We start from the raw sequence: 17,288 nt of genomic DNA, 5'->3' as shown, positions 1-17,288 counted from the left end.
AGGTCTGAGCCCCAATATGAAACCGACTTTACTCCACTGCCCCTGAATCCATTTCACTATCAATGCTACATCTCTTTAATAGTAATAGCTAGAAGTCTCTTCTGCGGGGAACTCCTTCTGAATATGCAGACATCTTTTCATCCTCTGTGGCAGAAAGTATGGGAGCAGATTTGCACATACTAAGTCTTCCCTAGGGTACCATACTGATCTTTACACTTGCCATATGGATTGGTGTTAATTTGGGTTAGATTTAGTTTTGTATCACAGGTTAATTTAAACCCACCACTACCAAATTACAAAATACTGGTTTAAGAAAAATTTAAAAAGCAAATTTCAAGCAGAGAAGGTGAGTTACAGTAATATTCCAATTAAAACTGGACTTCCATGAATGTCAAAGTTAATCGCCTAAACCTTTCTAAGGAAAATTCACGATGGCTTTGCAAAATAAAACTGCAATTGTATTGGGGAAAAAGCACAGGACAGGGGTGTGAAAATTGTAGATCTTTGTTTGAATCAAGGATAAAATCAGTTTACAAGCAGAATACGGAACATACCAAAGGAAAAAAATAATATTACAATGGGTATTTAGCAAATCAACCCCATTGCGCTCAAATTGGACACCCCCTTATTAAAAAAACATTAAAATGGTATAAATTATCCTTTGTAGCCTTGAAAGCAGTGCCTGTTTGCATGGAACGGAGTTCTCTAAACATCTCACTTTGGACTCTAAAGAAATCCAGCCTTCTCCCAAGTTTTCTTGGGGGCATTAAATGCTTGGCAGCCCTTTCCATTTTGGGGGGGGGAGAGGAGTTGAAATTTGATTTGAAGAGACCTAGCTAAATGGGTACAGAAGTCCCACACCTATGAACAAGCTTCATCAGGAGAGGGCTGAATAAAACTATCGCCCTCCCCCCAATTCTTTGCTCCAGGTCTCAATGCATACCATTTGGCTGGGGACTGAGGGCCCAAGAATGTGGTCTCCAATTGCTTCTTGATCCCTGACCCAACTACCCAGTTAAAATTAGCAAAAAGAAATGGCCGAAGACAGCAGGCATTCTACAGGGATTAGCAAGCAAGGCAGATTGGGGAGCAGTTAAACTCAGTGAAAGCAGCAAGCCCACCCCTTCTCCTTCCTCAGCCCTTAGAATTGGAAGGTGTGAACAAGCCAATACAGGAAAAAGAAGAGCTTGGTTAAGTCTTAACAGCCCTCTCATGATGGAATCGAACGCTTAATTATAAATTTTTAAATGGCCAATGTGAAGCAATATTTTTCACTCCACCCTTCAGTGAGAGAGACAGATGGTGGAGGGTGGAAAAAAATGTGGAGCTTGTCATGAGCGGACAGTAAAGGAGAGGGTTAACATTTTTTCACAAAACTTGGCCCAGAGTTTGCAGAAGGTAACAAATGCTGGAAATTATATCCAAGTTAAAGTTGTGTCTGGAACAAATAAAATTTTGGACAGAGTTGTCATCATTTTCCCCTGGAGTAAATGGTCACTAATTCAGGTCCCAGGCTGCCCTTCAATTTCCACGCTACCCTACAGCCCAGGGGTAGGCAACCTCGGCTCTTTTATGACTCATGGACTTCAACTCCAGAATTCTGGGAGTTGAAGTCCATGAGTCATAAAAGAGCCGAGGTTGCCTACCCCTGCTATAGCCCATCTTAAGTACTATGCCATGCTGTGACTGAGGCTACTGAGGACCAAGAATCCAACTGTGGCTTCAGCCTGGAGACATCCAAGCAGACCTCCTTTCCCCATTCCTGCAGCTTTCTTAAGCATCAGGCCAGTTCTGGAGTTGGAGATTTCCCAAGTCAGACGTCCTATTAAATTATGCTTACACAAGCCACAATATGATTTTGGATCCTGATGTGCTGACCAACTACAAACAACTGTTCTGTCAGTTTTGATGTCATGCCCAACTGTGGCTTAGCATCCCTCATCATAGTTTGGTGAGAAACAACTGGGAATTATTATTTCTCCAGAGTCCTTGTATATATATCATTTGTCACAGCATTCATGTTCAATGGGAAGAGAAGCAAAGGAAGACTATCTGATGCTGGAGTCACTTATCCTAACCAACCCTTGATTTTTATAATTATAGAAATACAAATCCCCCCTCCCCATTCCTGATTCATGAATGAGCTATGCAACTGCCAAGTAGTTGGGGAAAAAAACCCTCTTGATTTTAGAGCTATGACCAGACCACCTCCAGAGATCCAATGCTGACACAGATTCTTATGCCCTGATCTTGATTTTTTCAGCATTTAAGGGGTTTGTAGGATTCAAAATAGCTGTGCCTTGGACTGGGGTGCCCTTCAGAATAATACTTCATTACAAACCCAGTAGTTGCAGATGAAGTTGACTGCCCTAGAAGTTGGGAAGCTAACAGAAGAGGAAGTATGACATTGTTAACCCAGTGCAAACAACTGAGAAATGTATTTTTTTTCTTTTTAAATAAAATATCCATCCAGCAGCTCCTCAGGCTTAAAATCTTTCATGTCCTGGCCTCTGTTTGTAGCACGTGGTTTTGTTTAGTGGTCCCTTCCCAAAAAAGGGGAGTGCTTTTTCCTGGCCCTACCTCCTCCAGGGCCTCCCCTACCTGATCCTCTGGCTGCTGCCACTGCTGCTGCTGCTACTGGTCCGTAGGCCGCTGCTGGAAAACCTGGCCATGGGGAAAAATAAAAGAGTGTAAGAGGAAAGAGGCAACAGAAAGCCGGTATAATAATGGCTGCAACATAAAAGGTTGGGGTGTGTAGCTTGGCGGGGCGGGGTGTGCCTACTGGTGTGGGTACATTTGATTCATGTTTGAGTTTTCAGAGAGCTGAGTTTTGGGACTTCTTAAGAGTCAAAGCATTTCAGAGGATATACATCTCTGCCAAGGAGGCAGATTGCTACCAAATATACATTAGCCTGCAAGAGAGAAGGCACTTTCAGAATTTCAGTGTTTTGGACAAAAAACAACAGAGGCCTGACCAATTTGGCTGCAGAGATCGAGAGGCTGACGGAAACATTTTGTGACCTAAATCAAATTTTGTCATAGGATGCTGGCAACGTTTGTGAAGTTCAAAAAGGCCAAGCTGGAAGAGACACCACCCCCCCCCCCCCCGCAACTTCTCCGTATGAATCTGCCAGCCAAACCCCAGTTTATTGCCTTCTTCCTTTTCCTCATGTTACAAAATCCCTCCTTCCTTTTCACTTTGCTATTTCTGAAAGTTATTAAAAAGACTAGCAAAGAGGAAAGAGGTGGAGGAGGCACCCGGAAGAAAAAGGCTGGAAGAGACAGGTGGGCAATATTTTTTTTTCTGATTAGATTCTAAAAAAAACAACTTTTGTTTTTCTAATTTCTTCTGAAAGAATTCAGGTAACCATAAACCTGAGACATGCTTCAAAGACTTTACTCATCTCAGCTTCTGATTACCAGTTTGGGTTGTAAAGACAAGAAAAAGGGGACAGTCACAGTCGGTGAATAAACTGTTATTTGTCATGTAAATAACTGCAGACGGAAAGGTGAAAAAATAAAAGAGAAAATAGAAAAAAAAACAGAGAGCCAAAGAACTAAAAGTGCTCTAATTCTAGATCTACTCCCATAGCTACATATATTGCTACCAGAAAAAAATGCACAGAGATCAACAGGCTTTAAAGTATTTCTAAACTACTGAAAAAGAACAATTAAGAAAGACATACTTGCATTTAAATATGGTAATAGGGCTGTTGGGGGAAAAAAATTTCTATGTAAATAAATACAGAACTACTTCTAGCTAACCTGGGATATTATCAATCACCATCCCATAGAACACTGGTTTAAAGACAGCAAACCCCCCCATCTTATGAAATGCAGATTTAAAATGACATTTGTTTCAAAAACAGCAACTCATTTTGGAGTTTGGAAGGACTGGATTGGAAAAAGAAACCATATGTAGGATTTAAATTCAGGATTAGGCAAATTGTACTTTATATGGGCTATAACAAATATCAATGGCCACAAATACAGGTGGCAGTTTTGTTGCCACCTAGGAACCATTTGGAATTCTGCATCTCAGCTGCTAAGATCGGTGGACATCCCAAATATTTTCAGCATGTCATCTCTGTTATAAAATTGTGGCAACTGCAACTTCCACCCATCTGAAAGGCTCTACATTGGGAAAAGGCTATTTTATCCAATGCACCTACCCCAGTTCTCACTACATTTTCTTATGATATTACACATGGCACCTGGACAAGATGTCATCATGAGCAATAGAATAAAGATACTTCCTAGGCCAGGGGTAGGCAACCTTGGCTCTTTTATGACTCGTGGACTTCAACTCCCAGAATTCCTGAGCCAGCCATGCTGAGGGGAAAGGGAGAGGTTTCCAAGCTGAGCCATGCCGGCTCAGGAATTCTGGGAGTTGAAGTCCACGAGTCATAAAAGAGCCAAGGTTGCCTACCCCTGCCCTAGGCTATATATTTATCAAATTTATTTGCTGCCCATCTTGTGGTTCAAGGCATTCCAGGTATAATGAAAGGCAGAGCTTTTAATCTTGTTAATTAAAACAAGCACTGATTGTTTTCTAAACTGAATGATGGCAAGCTTTTGGAAAGATTCCACTGAGGATCACTTCTACTAGTTCTACAGGTTGCAACATTATTTGGGATGAAACTGGAGCACAGGAACGCTGCAAGGTGTGTTTTGGAGAGTTTTTTTTTTAATCCCATTTATATCCCGCCCTTCTCTGAAGACTCAGGGCAGCTTACAATCTAAAGCACAAATCAATGTGCTGGAAAAATGGCATCATGTTGAAGAGTGGAATTGGAATGGATGCTGTCCAAGAATAAAAATATAAAATCATAAATTCTGTGTGAATGTTGAGTTGCAGGGCTGCAGAGTAACTGGAGGAATCTTAAGGGATGGTTTCTTTATGGCTGGGCAAATTGTTTAAAGTATGTGTGAAGGCTGCACATGTGCCTGATTATTAATATTATTAGTATCATTAATTTTCATATTTTTCCTTTCAGAAAAAGAAAGCTAATAAGAATGAATTTTTTAAAAAGAAACTGAAGGGGATTACACTGAGAAGTTATTTAGCAGAATCCTGATTGCAATGTAGATGAGCAGGCAATGGAAAGGCAGACTGACTTTTATGTCAAGCATGACGTATGCAAACCAGGCATTTTCTTTTCAGCAAGTCATTGAGAAATACGTGAATGTGAGAAATAATGTTTACCATGCATTTGTTGATATGCAGATAGTGTTCGATGAAATGAACAGGCTTGAATGGTTTTGTGCAAATTGAAGGCTGACTGCTGAACGTGATGAGTTGTATATGATGGAAATAAAGTATTGCAAGGGAATAAAGTGAGTTCTTAGTGAATGGTTCAACATTGTGCATGAAGTAAGACAAGGATGTATAATATCTCTTTGGTGGCTTAATATATTTGGGGCTTTATAAAGGAGCATTGTTAAAGTATAACATAAATATTATACTTAATCCTGGCTCACCTACATTTTGAAATGTGATCCTCAACAGGACATTGAAAGATGGGAAAAACGTTGCACATTCCTGTTTACAGCTTTTATCTTCTCACAGTCATGAGTGTGCCCTCCAGAAGATCATGGTTCCCATCTAGATATCTCATTTACAAATTCTGCAGAATTGCCCAGAAATTGCAATCTTTAAAGAAGGATAAAATCCTACAGCACAGGAACTTATTTTGAGAATAAAAGAATCTTAACTGAAACTGCCAAAGATGTCGTTTAGGGATTATGCTTGAAAGTTTGTGCTGCTGTAAAGTTAGTCCATTCCAGCTGTTTGCCTCCAAGAATGAGAAGAACACCTGCAGGCCATCCTCAGGATGACTTTGGAAGTTTCTTTTTATCACAACAGATTTTATGACCCTCATTTTAAGGAAAAAGACAAGCTTCAAAGCATGCCTAGATTTGCTTGCCCTCTTTTCGTGTGCTAGGCTTTACAGGAAAAAAATAGTCTGATTCATGGCACATTCCCTACTCCAGGGGTAGGCAACCTTGGCTCTTTTATGACTCGTGGACTTCAACTCTTAGAATTCCTGAGCCAGCCATGCTGGCTCAGGAATTCTGGGAGTTGAAGTCCACGAGTCATAAAAGAGCCAAGGTTGCCTACCCCTGCCCTAGTCAAACAGATGAAGAGATGAAGCTACTTTGACTTGCCTCCATAATTAACTATGGTGTTCTTTCCCAAATCAATTTAAATTTAACATCCAGGAGTTGGTTTTTTTATCCCACTAAATGTTTCAGAAATCACCTGCAAACTCAAAACAGTTATCACAAACATCTTTATCTAGTACCACGTTCTACTCAAGCCAAATTCAACAGAATCCAACCAATCCCACCCCGACCCCATCACCCATAAGCCACCGCTTCCTGCATGCAAGAGATTCGGAACAGGAGGAAGTCATCTGGCCTTGAGGAGAGATTATGACAGATATTTTTTACAAATGCACTGCCCATACTTGGGGAAAATATTTCTCTGCCTCTCTCATAATCCTAAAACATGGGGCCACCAGATAAAATTGATAATGCCAGAACAAGTATGATGAGCATGCCTCAGCTCCAATGAAGGTCCCTTTGTGGCCAAGCTTTTGCAATTTTTTTCCCTCTTGATACTAATGTGCCTACAACACAACTTTAAAATTTCAAGCCCTGGACAAACATCAAAGATGTAATCAAGGTCATTGTTTTTGTCCTAATCACATAGACAGAAGGGGCAATATCTGGCTAATTTGATTTGCAGGTATAAATGTGATAAGTGCCTGAAGTTTCCCCTGAGTGGCTCCTTCTTGAATGTATCTGAGATACCCAGCATGAGTCCTTCCCACTGTCAACATCTGGCTGGGAAGAGGTGGATCAGATTGTTAGAAGGCAAACTCCACTCCCCTTTGGCATGCTCTTTTTGCTGCTAGAAAATGGACTACCAGTTCTATGTATTCCAAGCCATTTCCATGTTTATTTCCAGCTTAGCCTTTTAAAAGATGAGAGGTACAACAAAATGCCACAGTTCAGAATGTTTTTTATGGCAGTTGAAAATTTAAAAAATGGAAACCAACTGAATCTCTGCATTAGCCAATTGCTGAAACACTCCTGCTCCATCAAAAGGCTCCCTCAAGCTCTGTCATGTGGCTCACGCTTCTAATGTCTAGAGCAGCGGTAGGCAACCTTGGCTCTTTTATGACTCGTGGACTTCAGCTCCCAGAATTCCTGTGCTGGCTCAGGAATTCTGGGAGTTGAAGTCCATGAGTCATAAAAGAGCCAAGGTTGCCTACCCCTGGTCTAGAGAAAAAAAAAAGCCAAATGCATTTAGAAATCCAAAAGTGAATTCTGGCATTCCAATTAGTGGATATTTTACAATTAATGTTTTGAATGGGATCTAGTGCTGCCCGAGAAAGCCCATGATTTCATGCTGCCTTTATTTATCAGCAAAAGCTAAAGCCCACACGGAGAGTTCAATTTTTCAGAGATATTTTTTCTCTTGCTTCTTGCGTCAACAGGCTTTTTAACTACTCAAGCTGCTACAATGAGAAGTCTACATCTAGTTTTGACAATAATGCTCTAAGTCCCAATTTAGTGAGTAGCTGTCTATGAGCTTGTATCTTCCCCAAAGTATTAACAACAGTTTGAAAGGAGTAAAAGAAAGTGGAGAAATGGGGTTACTTAACATTTGTTTAGATTAATTCAGTTCTATGGCATTATATAGATAGAATATATAATATATATACCTTCTATTGAAGTTAAATGAGTCTTTCATCTGAGGTAGCCAGTTCCATCCTCTATTTGATCTTTTAGCTACTGTTGATGGGGACTGAATATGTGAACTGCTATGCACGAAGCAGATGCTCTGCTCCAAGGGATGATCTTCAACTGAATGAAGTCTAGCTTGATTTTTCAGTCAAAATGTCAGTTTAAATGAATGGTTTTTGTGAACAAATCCTATCTAGATGTCTTGTGGCTTTGGATATCCCATTTTCTTTTGCATTCTAACTTGAATTATCAATCTTTTACTAACTGGTGTCAGTCAAACTGATTGAATTTTTAGTCTTAAAATTTCATTAGAAGCATGACCGCCCACTTTTAAATCCGACTGATTTTACTGTTGGAACACATAAAATTCTTTCACACAGAATAACTATGGTCACACAACGTAAAGTTCCCAACATAAAGTTCCCAAACTTTAATTTTAATCATTCTATATTATCTTCTTTATCTTTTTATCATTTTGTAAGCTGCCCAGAGTTGCTACAATGGTGAGATGGACAGCACATAAATTTAATAAATAAAATAATTGATTTGCTTAAACTAGCATTGGTCAAGTTTCTTTCTGCTAAGAGTCATATTCCTTCAGAAGCACTGTCAGAGGTAAAAGGCCCTTCTGACTTCTTTTTCTGGCAATCTTTTTCTCCTTCTCTCCTTTCTGATCCATGCCAGAGAAAAGAAAGGCTATTTTTGACAAAATCCTAAACCTACTGCTTTCAAAAACCTCTGAAATTAGGGTGAGGGCCATATGTGATCTGATGGCAATAGATTGCTTATCTCACTTTAAACATGACTAGTATCAAGGGCACAAGGTAAAAAAAAATTGGGGGGGGGGATCAAATGTGATTTTTCTATGACATGGGGATGGTAAACCAAACCAAGGAATCAAGACGTTATAATTTATAGTTTGCTTTAAATACAAATTAATTTTGTTTTTAAAGTTACCACAGTTCAGCAATTTGCAAGGAAAAACATCAATAGTACTAAGCTGCAAAAATAAAAAGCAACTGTATCGTGTGTTAAAACTGAGCAGATAATCCATTCAAAGGCATTGTCTTAATTAAAAAAAGCCCTCTGGAAAAGTTCCATTTTAACTTGCTTCTGAAGATCTAACAAGATCAATGCAAACAATCTCTTGTACAATAACGTAAGAGAGAAGCAGTTCCTCTTAAACTTAGCGTTTATACTATCCTGATGGTAATAGGGAGTTACCATCAGTTCTTCCTGGGTTATTTCTATCAGATAGTTGATTCTGTTTTAAAGAAGCAATCCTCCAGGTACCCCAGCACTAAATTATAGTAGGTTTTATAGGTTAAAACCATTGGTTTAAATTGCATCCATAAACTTATTAGCAGCCAATGAGTAGCTCACCACAGAGAATTAATATGTTAATAGCATCTAGTGCTAATTAGCATGCAAGATCCTGCATTGGTCCTGAATGGTCTTCTAAGGCCCCCCACACTGTTCCTGCCTTCCTAGCAAAACCTTATGAGGCAGTACAGAAAGCAAGAGATATTGCCTCCCAGTCAGCAAACACAGGAAAGGTCTGTGGTGTTATATTATTATGAATCATTTACTTTTTTAAAAAAAAACCTTGTCTATTGATTTACAATGCTTGGGTAAACACAACGTACCTTGCTGGCTTTTTTTCCTTTTCCAAAACAGTAATTTGCACAGCTCCAAGGCAGTTATAACTTCTCTGGATGCTACATTAAAACTGCCATTTCAAGAGTCGAAATGAAGAGCCATGTCAGAGCTTAGTGATATATATACTTCCAACAGAAGTGACCTACAGCCAAAGAGGTATTACACGGGCTGTAATACATGGGAGTCCAGGCCTCTTCCATTCTAAGTATCACTTACTGAAACTGGTAACTGATCCCAGGCTCCAGAAAGAAAACCTCTGATCCGTTGTAACTCCCCCCGCCCCCCATTCAAATTGCTGAAAGAGGAATTACAATGGAAGAATATAAAAATGTACATGAACATATGAAGCCTTCCTTGTGGGACACTGCTGGCTCTAGAGCAGGGGTCTTCAAACTTGGCCCTTTTATGACTTGTGGACTTCAACTCCCAGAATTCTTCAGCCAGGTGCCTGGCTGAGGAATTCTGGGAGTTGAAGTCCACAAGTCATAAAAGGGCCAAGTTTGAAGACCCCTCCTCTAGCAAATGTTTATATGGCCTTTATTTTGGCAGCCAGCTGTAGCCATATAGCATCTTAATTTTCCAAGCTCATTATTTAAGAGACCCAGTACTGCCTTCCTTACCTAACCACAAAGCTAGCAGAGCTTCACATCTAGTTGTCCGTTTATCCCATTCGGCAGTGCAAATTTAACACTGCACCAGGCTTGTTCTGTGAAAACAGAAGCTGCCTTTTTTTTTAAAAAAAGCCTTGCCTTTAACCCTTAAAAGTCTAACCTGACTTGAAAAATCTTGAATTAAAATGATCAATTGTTTACCCAGCAAATCAACAACAACAGGGAAAATTCAAGAGATGCCCTTTTGTCACGCTTTGCATGTTCTGTAGGAGAGCATCACTTCAGTCCATCGTCTACAAACCAGGAGCAAGAATACACACAATGGTGTCTTCTGGAAGTTTCACAACCTTAGCGCCACTGCCAAAATGGCCCTGTTCCCAGTCACAATCCCAGAAAAAATTAAAGATCTTGAAGAAAGGATCCTGACACCCCTGACCTTTAATAGGTAATTGAGCCCAAACTATACTCAGACACAGCAATTTCCTGCAAGTCAAGAAGCCATATATTATTCTGTAGTTATTATGATCGTTTTATCATTCATCTGCTTGTGAGACAAACTGAAAGTCAATTGTGTTGGTGGAGTGGTGGTGGCTGTGCAACATTTATGTTAACATATTTCCTAAACCCTCTTGAGTAAATCTTGGAGAACTGCATGCTAGGTACAGTTCCTAAATATTTTTCCAAGTCTGAATGGTTATGGTTTGAAGACCTTTTCCTCTCCAGAAAAAAAAAGTGCCACTGCATATTACTGAAATATGTAAAAGCCACTGCTGGTTATTTCTTGACCTGACAGCAAGGTGGAATCCCAAAGGACCTAGGAGATAAACCTGAATCTTCAGAAAAGCAAACCTATCTAACCAAGGAAATACACTTATAGCATGAATAAAATCATTGTGTAATTTATCACTGATCATAATTTATGATTAACCAAATGCATTTCATCAGTGATTTAAGACAAATGTTTAGAACCCCACCTTCTTCACTAAGACACATTGAAAAGGCAAAGCTTGATGTGGCTAAAGCTGGCCTCTTTTAGATGTGTTGGCTTATGGGTCACATTGGGCAGAAATTCTGGAAATTGTAGCCCAGCACCTCTTAACGACACGGTCTGGCAAAGGCTGATGCAAATGTTGACTATCATTAGAATCAAGATGGAAATTCTGATTATATTCTGTATATTGCAGAATACAATTTTGGTTCCACTGTGGCCACAGCAAAAATGAACTCTGCGCTATTGGTAATCCTCGACTTACGACTACTTGCTCAATGATCATTCAAAGTTATGGCAGCCTTGAAGAGATGGTACTTAAGTTCGGTCCTCTAAATTACGGCCATTGCACCACACCCATGATCACATCATCAAAATTCAAGGGCTTGGCAGCCTGCCCACACTTATGACTGAAGGAGTACTTCAACCTCCCATCTGCCGATCTCTCTCCCCATCTCTGCCCTTTTGGCAACCCTACACAGCGACACTCCTTGGAGGCAGTGGCAGCAGTGGGACTGAAACAGAGGCTCAAGGCCTTTAGCAATTCCAGTCAGCTGCCACCACACGAGCCTCTACTTCAGCCTCTGTGCCACCGCTGCCAAGAAGGGCTGCCTCAAGTTGCTCCAGCCACCCCTGCCTTCTGCTCCTGTCATTCTGCCAGCCCTGTGCTCTACTGGCCTTGCCACCCTGCTGTCCCCAGTTGACGCCATCTTCCTCTGACTGCTGATGAGGGACCCCCAGCCTGTCCCTCAACGAGGCAGCTGCTGGCTTTATCAGGCCTTCCTGCGGAGGGCGCTTGTCCTGTTCTCTAAATAGCATAGGCTATTCTCACAATGCTTTGGAAGACTTCTGAGGTCTTTTAAAACCTTATGAGAACGTGACACACACCATGCTCCAAATCACATGGGCTGTTCTCAAAAGGACCTGCACTATTTGGAGAGCAGTATGAACAGCGTCAGGAAGATGGCGGGACTTGGCCAGCAGCTACCCTGAATAGGGCCAGGCTGGGCCCGCCTCATCAGTAATGGAAGGAAGACTGCAAAGATCAGCTGGAGGCAGTAGGGCAGCAGGTTCAGTGAGCATAAGGTGGCATAGCCAACAAGGCCAGCAGAGGCGATGGAGTGCAAGGTGACAAAAAAGGGCAGAGATGTGGTATGGGAGAAGATAGATGTGTGTGGGGAAGAGGAGACCGTCCCTTACCTTACCAAGGTCCTGGGCTGGGAGGAGCTTGGATGGAGGTGGGTCTCTGCCTAACAACTGCTGGGATTCACTTAATGACAGCAACAGGGAGAGCTGGAACTGCCACTGCTAAACAATGCAGTCATGTGACATCACATTTTATAACTACATTGCTTAACAATGGAAATTCTGCTTATCAGTATATCATTTTGTAGCACATAGCTTATGTATTTGCTCAGTTCCCATTGAAACAAACATACACAAACAGAGGGATGTCCAGAACATTCCTACATTAGTACCCTCCAGATGTGTTGGTCTCCAGTTGTGCTGATCAACTCCTCCCCAAATTCCCCTGTTCCTGAGAACTGTAATCCAACATATCTGGAGAGCAGGAAGTTGGAAAGGGTGTTCTACAGAAATTATTTAAAAGCACTACAAGAGGAATCCAGAGTTGCATCAAGAAAGAATAGAATTCTATTTAAAAAGTGCAGTTTAAAAACTTAATTGTAAGAAACTTGCCTGGATAACTGGGTTTGATTGAAGATCCCACGGAAAGCACTAAAAATCCACAGAACCAGATATAGGCATTATTGGGCAGTATAAGAAGCTATAAACTGATTTATAAAAATAAAAAAGCATGAGCATTTTTCTCCTCCTTTCTCTAATGTTCTCTCAAAAAACCGTAGATTTACTCTGTATTTAAAATGCTAAGTAAATAAGAATAACCTACCTTGGAAATGTCAAAAGAATGCTGCTGCGTTCACTTCAAAATGGATTTATATATGTGCTGCTGTCAAAGCTCTTTTGGCCAAAATTTGATGGTATATATATGTATGTATGTATGTATGTATGTATGTACACACACACACACAAACACACAAACACACACACACACACACACACCCATCACCTTTTGGCCAAAAGAGCTTTGACAGCAGCACGTATTTCCTTTTGTCATTCAATTCTGCTTTAGTTCATTTGTTAAATTATTAAAATGTATTCCACCTGCTTAGGTAATTAGCATGTTATGGGCTCGGTAGTGCAGGTAATATGAAGTCATTATTAAGAAAAAATGATATTGTATTCCAGCCACAGGTGCTGGTAGGCCCTTAAGGCAAAAAAGAGGGATCAGAAAAGATTCTGCAAGACCTGGTTTGCCTCTGTATAAATTCTGAGCCCTACCCTATTGTCATTTTACCATCCCCTTAGTAAAAGAGCCCACTGGAGTCCACCTGGAGAGGTGCATGAAGTTCAGACAGGGCAGGACAATTGTCCTGCAAGGAGGAATCTTAAAAGGAGGGGGAATAAGTATAGAAGAGGCAGAATATTTAATATTTAACTACCTTTACCATTGGTTACTTTTTTTCCTACTAAGCAACTGGGGTAAAACAACTGCCAGCTTGCTTCCCTGGCACCCAAAAATCAGAAGACTAGTGAGGCTTGGAGTATCTCTGCCCTCACCCACCCTTAATTAATTATGTCTCAGGCCCAGGCACTAGGCATTGGCTGCACCTTCTCTGGCACGATATAAAGCTATGGGCCAGCTGGAGAATTGAAAGCTTTAGATTCATTTTCTGCCCTTGCTCTGCAGCACAGAATATGAGAGCTTCCTCATCCTGGTGCTTCTCAAATCTGCTAGGGTACTATTCCCAGAATTCCTTGTTCCACACATACAGTATTAGCCTATGATCACTTGTTAATTCTAATTCATTTTACTAATATAAGCCATTTGGGCTCTGCCATCAAAAAATGGATTATTAAATACTGCTTTCCTCTTTTGGGTTTCTATTCCCTGGGTATAGGACCCTTGCATTAAACAATGTTGTTTTGGTGAATAATAATATTTCTTTTTTAAAAAAACCCTCTAAAATGGCTGATCTTGCCCTTTTTTCAATTGGCCTGATCCATACAAATACTTAGAAAAGAAATTATTATTTAAAAAAAGCCTTTAATGACTTCCGAATTAAGCCTGACTCCTGGAAATATGAATACATCCATGTATTGCAATGATAAATAAATGACCTGCTATTGCTTTAAACAGTGGGATGTTGGTTTTTCCCCCCAACTTTATAGTACAGCTGTCAGCACACTAAGCAATCCAATCCAATCCTGCTTAATTTTTCTCAAGATTAGTTAAATACAACTATTATTACTGGCGATAAAAGATGGTGGAGGAGCAGTGTTATATGCCAGTCTTGTGGTGTTGTAGAAGTCTTTCCCTTTACTATCCTTTGTTACAACCATTAAACCCCCTTGAGGATTTATAAATTCTTTCAGTCTCTAAAGGAACGTAACTGGAGAGAATATAGGGAAGGTATAATCAGGGGTAGGCAACCTCGGCTCTTTTATGACTCGTGGACTTCAACTCCCAGAATTCCTGAGCCAGCCATGCTGGCTCAGGAATTCTGGGAGTTGAAGTCCACGAGTCATAAAAGAGCCGAGGTTGCCTACCCCGGGTATAGGTTAAGAAAGGGTGATGTTTACTTATTTCTTCTAATTATCTAGAAGATCAGTTAGCATTATATTATACTGGTTCTAACATTATTCTGAAACTGTCTCTCTGGCAGAGACGGAGGCTTTCAAGTTTGGTCTCTGAGTCTCCTCCAGGCCTGTTCTTCCGAATGCACTTCCCTTTTTATCTGGTTCCCTCTTCCTGATAGACTCTCATCTGGAAAGGGTAGGCCATCTTTGATGATAAGCCAGTTTGGTCTAATGGTTAAGGCAACAGCCTAGAAAGCAGGACACCATGAATTGAAGGCCCGCTTTAGCCACCAAAGCTAGACAGGAAGCAGATCGGAAAGGACTTTAGATTCTTTGCTGGCTGATTTTTGAATCCCAACTGAAGAACTGTCGTGTTGTCTAATACATCTTGTATTTGAGCCCACTGAGCCGATTCAGGGGCATTACTCAAAAATCAAAATTTGGGGTCAGTTCTAACATGTTTTTTTCCTAACTGCAGCTGGTGTAAAAGACCGAAGGAATGGCTTTGAAGGACAGGATGAAAAGCCTGCTACCAAGACAATGGCCAAATCAACAATGCTCGAGTCCTGGCCAAGAAATTAATTTGCGAAGATTTCAGACAAGTAAGTCCCTCCCTAATTCACATGAGGGGAGGCGAAACACATTCGGACTTGCAAGAGTCTGTCATTACAACAATTACAATAAAAATCCTGTATGTCCTGTTTATTTAGTCTGGTTTACCTTATACAACTAACCTTGGGGATGACTAAAATATTTCTGACATTTAGCTGATTGATGACCAAAATAAAGAGACTTGGCTTGATCTTTAGCAGCATTTCGTTACTCCCTTTTTGAATGACCATTGAAAAAATGGGCTAACTCTAAGCATGACAGAAATTACTTAATGAGGAACAGAGGTGACACCATTTTGAATACTTCAAATAAACATTAATGGTGCTCAAAGTTTGCAATTCAAAATGTTATTTTAACCTTATTAAACATATTTGATGAACAAATGATATAAAAAGAGTATTATTACATTTTATTGTAAGTTACTGTTATTAACAGATTACTGATACTTGGTGCTAACTAGGCAGAATTAGGACTAAGAATAAGCCACACAACTAATCGATTGAGGGTAAAGAATAGCTACTTTATGATCACTTTTTATTTCAGGACAATCCTTTATAATATGAGCATTTAATAATGCCTTGTTTATAGTTACAGGAAGTTTCCTATCAGTTTTACCTGGCAGTTTTAAACCTCCAATTCCTGGCATTTAGCAGAAAAACTAACGGCACATTTACACAAGAAAACCATTTAAAACTAACCAGGGGCTAAAATAGTTTTCAGAATTGTTCAGTTCTGACCTGAAATTTCTCACCCTGAGCTCTGATACCATTAGCTAGCTAATACTCAAGATTCTTTATCTAATGTAAATGGATAGATGGAGCACCCACTTAACAAAAGGTCTTGAATCCTGATCCTTTAGCATCTCTTGGACTGTATATCTTTTCATTTCAATGACTATGAAATCCCAACTTCAATTTTTCGCATCTCTTGGTAGGCTTGGGAAAGATCCCTGCCTGAAAATTTGGGGAGATGATTCCAGTTAACCACTGGATGTATCAGATTATGCTTCCCAGATTTCGCAGTCAACTGCAACACAGTACAATATACAGTATCATATAGTGGATTATTTTTCATGTATCCCTGTGTCAAAGTGGAATAAGATTTGGGTCCAAATTCATCCAGGAAAAAACTAGGCTACTTGAATGTCCATAACTGAATTTAATGAAAAGATTATGGGTTTTCCATCTCTCAAAGGTTTAAAAAACTTTAAAGTTTGTCCAGCCTCTTAAAAATCACTCTTTGAGGACAGCGTAACCAGTTTCCCTGGATACTGCAGTGGGTTGGGTTCTTTATAATTACTTCAATGAATTATAACCCCAATTACACATTTAAGGTATTATTACTTACACGCAAAAAGTAATTTTTGCAAGAAGGATCCTTAATGTAGTTTACATTTCAAGTCATGAAACCGTAAGTGAAAACAATTCACCACAAATCACTAGTGAAAACAGGCAACACATTCATAGGTCCAACCTGGGCAATCACAGGTGGGGAAATGTGTGTTGAGATGGAAATGCTGCTTTTCTTGTGTGCTTATGTCACAATGCTACTGGTTACCATGTAAAGGGCAGAGTCTGTGTTGTGACATCACAATAATCAGTTCATCATTTCAGCACCACTGAGTTTTATAGGATTTGTGGGCGCCTCACAAAAATAATAGCATTAAAATGATTGTTTCATGAGTTTCAATACTTTTTCAAATTCTTACAGAGAAACAGGGAACAGCAAATAATATATGTACTATTTTGTAATGATCAGCTGTTTCCAATTAATCACGATATCTATTACAAATCAAAACTACTCAATTTATGCTATGCCTAAAATTATAAATAAAATCCTTGACCTGATGTTCCAATTCTATGCCTCTTTGCCTGTTTGTTATGAAAAGGCTATGGAAATAAATATTTATCAAAAGACATGAAAATAATTTCATTTGGTTCCTGGGAAAAAAAGACTGGGACATTTAAAGAGCCTGCTGGATCAGAACACAGCTCCAACAAGGG

At 39.9% G+C, this 17,288-nt stretch overlaps 1 protein-coding gene across 7 annotated transcripts in view; it reads right to left on the bottom strand.

Annotated features, from left to right (window-relative positions):
• MSI2 (musashi RNA binding protein 2) overlaps positions 1–17,288 on the bottom strand; it is a 586,946-nt gene that overhangs the window by 52,777 nt on the left and 516,881 nt on the right. For 4 of the 7 annotated variants that reach the window (XM_081346593.1, XM_081346596.1, XM_081346597.1 and 1 more), the window contains exon 11: positions 2,602–2,664. In XM_081346593.1, coding sequence (XP_081202719.1) covers positions 2,602–2,664 — 63 coding nt within the window. Of the gene's footprint in view, positions 1–2,601; positions 2,665–3,686; positions 3,711–12,711; positions 12,751–17,288 lie in introns of all 7 variants that reach the window. The other 3 variants (XM_081346592.1, XM_081346594.1, XM_081346595.1) reach the window with 2 other exon arrangements.

The sequence above is a fragment of the Vipera berus genome (assembly GCF_964194415.1).
Source record: "Vipera berus genome assembly, chromosome: 1".
Taxonomy (NCBI): domain Eukaryota; kingdom Metazoa; phylum Chordata; class Lepidosauria; order Squamata; family Viperidae; genus Vipera; species Vipera berus.
This window is presented reverse-complemented; position numbering and strand designations above follow the sequence as displayed.